Source organism: Thamnophis elegans, chromosome 15 (genome assembly GCF_009769535.1).
Source record: "Thamnophis elegans isolate rThaEle1 chromosome 15, rThaEle1.pri, whole genome shotgun sequence".
NCBI classification, from domain to species: Eukaryota; Metazoa; Chordata; class Lepidosauria; order Squamata; family Colubridae; genus Thamnophis; species Thamnophis elegans.
In genome coordinates, this window is record NC_045555.1 from 1200239 (window position 1) to 1209052 (window position 8814).

General features: G+C 45.9%; 1 protein-coding gene across 1 annotated transcript in view; it reads left to right on the plus strand.

The window, feature by feature from the left end:
* The window catches only part of LOC116518656 (probable U6 snRNA-associated Sm-like protein LSm4), a gene marked incomplete at its 5' end in the record, with an annotated part of 46171 nt that extends 39310 nt beyond the window's left edge, over nucleotides 1-6861 (plus strand). The window contains one exon of the mRNA XM_032232171.1: nucleotides 6533-6861. Within this exon, the coding sequence (XP_032088062.1) occupies nucleotides 6533-6541 (9 nt within the window). The remainder of the gene's footprint in view (nucleotides 1-6532) is intronic.
* Nucleotides 6862-8814: the final 1953 nt, after the last annotated feature.

Genomic DNA, 8814 nt, shown 5'->3' on the forward strand with positions numbered 1-8814 from the left:
AACGAATCTCATAATGTATCATGCTTGCTACATGGCCATTGCAGCAATCCTCAGGGCCAAAATTCGGACGCTTGGCAACTGACTCGTATTGATGACAGTTAAGTGTCTCACCTAGCGGCAGAAATTTTGGCCTCCATTGTGGTCGTAAGTCGAGGACTTACCTGTCTATGTAAATGCGTGAAATCCCAATAAAATCGACCGATAAAATACCAGTTTGCTACCTGAAAATGCATCCCGGAGTGGAAGATGTTTATTTTTATTTTTTTTAAGGTACATTGAGGCGCAGATTCCGCTTGAGCGAAGAAGCTTCCTGAACATAAATAGCCGTTTTGCGGTGTGGCACAATTATTCGGAGAGGTAGGGGACTCCGCTTAACTGGATTTGTTCACGCGGGGAGTAGAACTCCATTTCTTTACGACACTTTAATTTGGATTCTTGCGGCGAGCGGGAAGATTGAGCCTCTGTGCTTCAGTGCTTCCCTGGGTTTGCTGCTCTCCCTTGTTGCGAACCCAGCTCTTGAACCCTCATAGTCTGGGGGGGGGGGCGGTTGTAACGGGTGTGGAAAGCTTAACACTTCTAGTGAGGCCACACCTGGAGCAACAACGCCTGCGGTCCAAAAAAGAGAGCGCAGAGAAGTGCAAGAAAGAAGCCACGGAATGGAAACCCATCAAGGAGAGAAGGAACCTGGAATTGAGATTTCCTGATGGGGAGAATAATTAATCAGTGGAAAGACTTGCCTCCAGAGATTGTGAGTGCTCCACCACTGGAGGCTTTTCAAGAAGAGGCTGGAGTGGTGTACAGTCTCCTGCTCGAGCAGGGGGTTGGACTAGAAGACCTCCAAGGTCCCTCCCAGCTCCGTTATACTGTATCCTGTTCTGGACAAGAAGTACTTGGTGAAAGATCCTTAGAGATCCAATCTAGAATTTATGGATAAATTTCCTGACGTGAGAACAATCAGTGGAATGGCTTCCCTCTAGAAGTTGAGGGTGCTCCAACACTGGAGGTCTTCAGGAGACATAGAGTCTCTTGCTTGGCCAGTGGGTTGGACTAGAAGACCTCCAAGGTCTCTTCCAGCTCTATTCTGATGGATTGATGGATTGAAATGGTCTATGGTCTCCTGCTTGAGCAGGGGGCTGGACTAGAAGACCTCCAAGGTCTCTTCCAGCTCTATTCTGATGGATTGATGGATTGAAATGGTCCTGGGTCTCCTGCTTGAGCAGGGGGTTGGACTAGAAGACCTCCAAGGTCTCTTCCAGCTCTATTCTGATGGATTGATGGATTGAAATGGTCCTGGGTCTCCTGCTTGAGCAGGGGGTTGGACTAGAAGACCTCCAAGGTCTCTTCCAGCTCTATTCTGATGGATTGATGGATTGAAATGGTCTAGGGCCTCCTGCTTGAGCAGGGGGTTGGACTAGAAGACCTCCAAGATCTCTTCCAGCTCTATTCTGATGGATTGATGGATTGAAATGGTCTAGGGTCTCCTGCTTGAGCAGGGGGTTGGACTAGAAGACCTCCAAGGTCTCTTCCAGCTCTATTCTGATGGATTGATGGATTGAAATGGTCTAGGGTCTCCTGCTTGAGCAGGGGGTTGGACTAGAAGACCTCCAAGGTCTCTTCCAGCTCTATTCTGATGGATTGATGGATTGAAATGGTCTAGGGTCTCCTGCTTGAGCAGGGGGTTGGACTAGAAGACCTCCAAGGTCTCTTCCAGCTCTATTCCGATGGATTGATGGATTGAAATGGTCTAGAATCTCCTGCTTGAGCAGGGGGTTGGACTAGAAGACCTCCAAAGTCCCTTCCAACTCTGTTATTCTGTAACCCCAGATCAACTAATGAGTGGAACGGCTTACCTTCAGAAGTTGTGGGTGCTCCATCACCTGGAGGTTTTTAAGAAGAGACTGGTCAACCATCTGTATATAGGGTCTCCTGCCCGAGCAGAGGGTTGGACTAGAAGACCTCTAAGGTCCCTTCCAAACTGTCATGCCATGATTCTGATCTCACGTTGCAGAATGCTGGCCTTATTTATTTATCTATTATTTACTTGACATCTATCTTGTACCTGTTTTAGATTCTGTCCTGAATGCTCAGAGATGACAGGGAAAACTAATGCAATAATTAAAAAATGTCAGGAAGGTAAAACCAGCGGCTTGACGGATTTAAGTGTTTTGCCTTTAGAAACGGTGGCGCTCGCAAGGGGAGCTTCCTTCACAGCGTGTGTTTTTTCCACACCTCTCGACAAAATACATTTTGATGGGCCTCAGAAGTAGCCTTCCCAGGCGATCCAGGCGTAGTTTGACACCTCGTCATCAGGTGGTGACACTAGAACTCCTTTGCCTGGATTATTCGACAAGGCCCTCCGGCTTTGTCCAGAATTTAACACAGGGAAAAAATTGGGGGGGAATAAAACCTGGTGGAAATCGTTTTATCCCGAATTTGTGTCCCAGCCGGGCTTTGAAACTCAACGCCAGAGATTCTTTTCAAAGGGCTTTTAATGGCGCTTTGAAATGACTTGGATATCGGCTGCGCCTTCTAAGTAATAAAACCCTCTTCTATTTTTGCACTTTGGCCTGAAAACCCAACCAGGAAGAGGCCCCTTTGGTGCTCGGAGCTAGACTCCTCTGGGTTTATGGAGGCCTTAATTTATATTTTCAAGTACAGGCAGTCCTCGACTTATGACAGTTCAATTAGTGACTGTTCAAAGGGTAAAAAAAGGGACTCAGGACCGTTTTATCACACTTGCGTCACGTGATCAAAATTCAGACGATTGGTAACTGGCATGTACTTACGACTGTGTGTGTGTGTGTGTGTGTGTGTGTGAGAGAGAGAGAGAGACAGACAGACACAGAGAGACATGCGATCCCTTTCTGCGACCTTCAGGCCAGCAAAGTCGACGGGGAAGGCGGATTCTCTTAACCGCCCCGTGGCTAGCTTAACGGCGGCATGGAAGGTCGTGAAATTGGGGCGGGGGACGGACTCCGAGCCAGGTGGTTTTACCGGGGAGAAGATACCATGTTATGTCATCTCTTACAGAGTGTTTGACACACACACACACACACACACACACACACACACACACACACCCCGGCCTGGCCAAGGTGACCCGGCCGATTCCGTTTGCGTGTCCCCCCCCCCACCCCTCACCTTGCTTTCTCCGGTTGGTCTAATTTCCTGGCTCCCCTTTTTCAGAGCCGCGCGGATACAACACAAAAGCCACAGCGGCTCTTGCAAGATTGCGTGCCTCACACTGACAAGCCTGATGGGATATTGATTCTTCCTTTCTGTAACGTTTAAAATGGCTCGCACGCCTCCCAGCGCGAACCACCTACGACAGCCACCCTGCGAGACGAGGGTGGTGTGTGTGTGTGTGTGTGTGTGTGTGTGTGTGCAGAAACCGAAATGAGGGAGGGTTTAAACTCCTCTTCCGGGAGGACTGGGGTTGGGGGTGGGGTTGTCGCGGTGGTGGGAGCATGCAATTCTCCCCTTCCACACACCCCCTCATTTCAGACAGGCATTTCCAAGAAATTAGCCCGTTTTTCCTCCCCTCCCCCCCCCCCCGGCTGTAAATGATCTTAACCGAATTTAAATTAAGGGATGGGGTCGTGTGGGCAGTGGGTTGCCGTTGAACCTTCATTTATTTATCCCTCCCTGCCCCCCAAGGACCTTTTGAGAGATCGGACTCGATCGAGAGAATGCGAATATGATGCCCGAAATTTTATTTTATTTTATTTTTTAAAAAAAGGAGCCGATCGTAGTCATTGCCGCCAGAAAGGTGAAAAGCGGAATAACGATGGGCTAATCATCTTGCATCCATAATAGCCTCTCCTGGCCAACAATGGTGGTTTTTTTTTTCTTTTTTTAAATAAAGCAGGTATTGGTGCAGGTGTAAAATAACTCCTTATTATTTCGAGATAGCCGGTGGTTCGTCCTTCAAAGGCATAATTTCACATTTGTACGGCCGCCCGCTCGGAATGATGAACTCCCTGCCCCCCCAAAAAAACCCAGAGAGGAGACCATGGCGGGGTTGCCCCCCATTGCTTGTACATTTACAGGGGTGGGGGTGTCTAGAACGCTGGCGGAGTGGGCTTCCTAAAACCCCTCAAACTCGAATGCTTCCCTCCACTGATTCCTGGTTTGATGTCTGTCGCATGATTTTTAGGCCCAGGAGGGAAGCTGTATATAGAGGTAAGGTGACCTGTAGCGCAGGGAGGGGCAGCCTTTTCGGCACTTGGTGCCCAAATCAGAACATCTGTGTACGGGCACACATGTGCTCACACCAGAGCGCCGGAAGCCTGAAGACCAGATTGCCACGTGCGCATGTCGGTTTTTGGCTCTCTTTCGGGCCGTTTTTGGGCTGTTTTAAGGCCGTTTTTCAGGATGTTTGGGCTGTTTTCATTCCAGGCTGTTTTTGCGCTGTTTTCAGGCCATTTTGGGGCTTTTGATGCCATTTTGGGGGCATTTTCAGGCTTTTTTGGGCTGTTTGAGGCCGTTTTTTGGTCTTTTTCAGGCCGTTTTCCAGGCTGTTTTGGGGCTGTTTTGAGGCTGTTTGGGGGCATTTTCAGGCTGGTTTTTTTTTTTGGTGTTTCAGGCCATTTTGGGGGGCGTTTTCAGGTGCTCCTGCACTCGTGAAGACCAGCTGGCTGGTGTGCTGGAAACCAGCAGCTGGTGATGGCGCACATGCTTACAGAGAAGGCTCTGCATGTCACTTCTGGCACACGTGTCATAGGTATGCCATCGTGGCTACAGTGGGTCTAAGCTAAAGGGTACACAGATGAAAAGGGGGTTGCGTCCAGTGTGCAGCCTGTGCAGAAGTCTTGATCCGCAGTTCAGGAAACCAGAGCCAGAAGGAGCCTTGGAGGCCACCTAGTCCAACCCCCTTCCTCTGTGCAATCGGAGGCCACCCGGCTTGCCTCTGAGGGAGGTGGACATCATGCACACATTCAAGCACAAGCCAGGTTGTCCCTGGGGATGCAGCAGGCAAAGGGGCTGGAGTAGGTGACCTCTAAGGCCCCTCCTGACTCTGCTTTCATGAGCTGTGAATCAAAGCTTGCGGGGTTTGGTTTTTGGAAATTGCTCACCGGTCCTTATCTGAGAGTTGTAAAGGAGTTAAGATTTTCCAACGAAGCATCGATGAACTTTTAATATTTACGCCAAATTGGCCTTTTTTCCCTTTCTTTCACCAAGCGTTCAATCTGCCCGTAAAAAGCCCACACTTCACACGATGCATTTTTCTCCCCCCAGCCATGGTTTATCTCCCCCCCCCCTTTTCTCCGATCTGATAAAATGATTCTTAAAAACCTTTATGGATTAGAAACATCCAGAAAACGGAAAAGAACAGAGTGAAATGTTTCTGATTAAGAGACGCAGATCTGGCCTCCCTTCGCTTTTCGTCAGTCCGGATTTCAAATCGCTTTAAGATCCCCTCGTAGTGATCACAATTTTTAAAGACCATTTTATTGTAGAGTTAAATTGGTGCTTAAGCGCTAATTTATAATTTATGTTGGCATTGATAACGTTGGCTGTATTGAAAGTGGTCGAATCAAATAACTGCTGGATGCTAGATTTCTTTTAAATTTCTTTTTAAAAAAAAGGGGGGTGGGGAAATAAAACAAACCTGGTTTAGCAGGTCTGAATTCACACGCAGGACGTTAAAGGCCGTAATGTTAGTTAGTTTAGTTCTGGTTTATTTGTGAATTTGAGTGACTTGTGTGTTATTATGAAACAAAGATAAATTGTTCAACATCTGTGGGGCTTGGGCCCAATTTCTCAATACAGGTAGTCCTCGGCTTACGACGGTTCGCTTAGTGACCGTCCGAAGTTACAACGCCACTGAAAAAAGTGACTAAGGACCGTTTTCCACACTTACGACCGTGGCAGCGTCTCCAGAGTCACGTGATCAAAATTCAGACCAGCTCGTATTTATGACGGCCGCAGCGTCCCAAGGTTACGTCATCCCCTTTTGTGACCTGACAGCGGGGAATCTGGATTCACTTAGCGACCGTAAAGTGACTCACTTTTATCAACTGTAAGAATTGCCCTAACAACTGTGGCCAGGAAGGCTGTAAAAACGTGGCAAAAAAATAATTATCACTTGACCAACGTCTCGCTTATCAGCAGAGTTTCTCGCCTCCATTGTGTGTCATAAGCCGAGGACTACCTCTATAATGGTTTTTTTTTTTTTCGGGCACGGTTAAAACGTAGCTTCGTTTAATTTTTAAAAATCCAGCATTTGATTCCTGTTCTGCATTGCATTATAATTTTTTTTCTCCCCAGGGTTTTAATTCGAAGGCAATAATAGAAAATAAAAATCAACTTCTGTGACATTTTTCTCACCATCTCCCCCATTAGCTTTTCCATTATTATTATTATTATTATTATTATTATTATTATTATTATTATTATTTTCCTTAAGTTGCTGAGTGGAAGGTGACTGTATTTCCTGATGCCTGTTTTACTGTTTTGCATTGTTTAGTTTCGCGGTAAATTTGAATTGTGCAGGGTTTTTTTCACTCATTGCCGCTCCTTTGTTTTGCAGAGATCTTGACGCAGCCGCCATTTTGGAATTCTTTTTAATAATGTGACCCTTCACCTTTGATCCCCTGACCTGCATTATCTTGGTAACCATTTCATTTTTTTTTAATTTAATTTTTCATATATATTTTTTTAATTTATTTACTTAAATATTTTCTTTTCGTTTGGTTTGGTGTGTTAAGCTTTGTAACATTTCACCTTCTTAAAATTGTAACATTCTTTGGACGTCCCTAAATATAAAATACTCTTTTGTTTTGACTGTAAATGTTGTAAATGTGTTCAGTCTCATTTTCCTTTGATTAAAATTCATTTTGAGTTTTTTCTTTAAAAAAAAATATATACCAGTTCTCATTGTTTTTATTTTGATGTTTAACAATGTGGAATTATCCGTTGTGTTACTTTTTGTTTTCTAGCTACGTGTTTCCAAAACATTTATAAACTAACAGTCACTTTATTAAAAGAGTTTTGAACATCTCCATTTTCTTTCTTTCTTTTTCCCCCCCTTTACCCCCAATTATGTTTTAGCAGTCATAACTGAGCCAAAAACAGCCAACTCCGATTGTGTTTTGACATGTCATTTCTATTTCCAGTCGTTTCTTTATTTGAGGCCACGTTATTCCGTTACAAGTTGAATTTCGGTAAAATGTTGTATGTGAGAACGTGTTCCTCCTCTAATTAGCCTCCCTTTTCATTTAATTAGCCTCCCAATTCGTCTCGATGCAAAAAACACCCACGCTTATTTAGCAGAACACCATCCTTGATTTCCGACCATAATTGAGCCCCACGCTTTTGTTGCTAAGTGAGGCAGACCGTTGTTCAGTGAATTTTGCCCCGTTTTACGACCTTCTCTGCCACACAATCACTGCCGCGGTTAAATAGGTCTCAAGGCCGTTAAGCGAATCCTGCTTCCCCCTTGACTTTGCCTATCAGAGGGTCGCAAAAGGAGATCGCGTGCACCCACTCTCACCCGGGACGCCGCGACTGTCATAAAGATGAGTCAGTTGTCGGAATTTTGATCACGTGACTCGCAGTGTGAAAAACGGTCATAACTCAATTCCCTTTTTTCAAGTGCTGTTGTAACATGTGAACGGACACTACCTTGAACTCTTATAAGTCAAGGACTGTCTGCAAACTGCTTGATCTAAGTGGTGGGACCTTTAGAGGTTACTAGCAACTTGCAAGTGTTTGTGTGCGTGTGTGTGTGTCATACACGGAGGGCGGGGGGGATCCTTTGGGGATCCCGTTACATCTGGGGAGGGGGCTGTATAGTGAAGCTATGCAATCCCAATGGCATCAATCTCATTTATTTTCCTTCTGCCTTCGATTCCTCCCTCCTGTCCCCTCCTGCATTTAAATAGGAGCCAGCCGTGTGCAGCAGCTGCCAAAAAAGCCAACACAGTTCTAGGCTACATAAACAGAGGGAGATAATCAAGATCACGTGAAGGGTGAATACCACTTTATAAGGCCTTAGTGAGGCCACACTTGGAATATTTGCATCCAGTTTTGGTCGCCTCGATGTAGAAAAGATGTGGAGACTCTGGAAAGAGTGCAGAGAAGAGCAAGAAAGAGGATTAGGGAACTGGAGGATAAAACATACGAAGAACGGTTGCAGGAACTGGGTATGTCTAGTTTAATAGAAAGAAGGACTAGAGGAGACAAGATAGCATCTTCAGGGGTTGCCCCAAAGAAGAGGGAGCCAAACTATTCTCCAAGGCACCTGAGGGCAGGACAAGAAGCAATGGGTGGGAACTAATCAAGGAGAGAAGCAACTTAGAACTGAGGAGGAATTTCCTGACAGTTAGAACAATTAATCAGCGGAACAGAAGTTGCCTCCAGAAGTTGTGAATGCCCCAACACTGGAAGTCTTTAAGAAGATGCTGGATAGCCATTTGTCTGAAATCGGTCTATAGAGCCTAAGCAGGGGGTTGGACTAGAAGACCTCCTAGGTCCCTTCCCCTCCAAAGTCCCCAACTCTGTTATTCTGTTAATGACAGAACATGACAGCAATCTTCCAATATCTCAGGGGTTGCCACAAGGAAGAGGGAGACGGTGAGAACAATGAAATCAGTGGGACAGAATTTGCCTCCAGAAGTTGTCAATACCCCAACGCTGGAAGTCTTTGAGAAGAGGTTGCATGGTAGAGGGTTTCCTGCTTAGACAGGGGGCTGGACTAGAAGACCTCCAAGGTCCCTTCTCTGCTATTGTATTATTGTATTTATCCATACCAAGGAAAAAAAACATCTCATTTTCCTTCCTTCCTTCCAGCACGAGAAACAGCCACAGTGG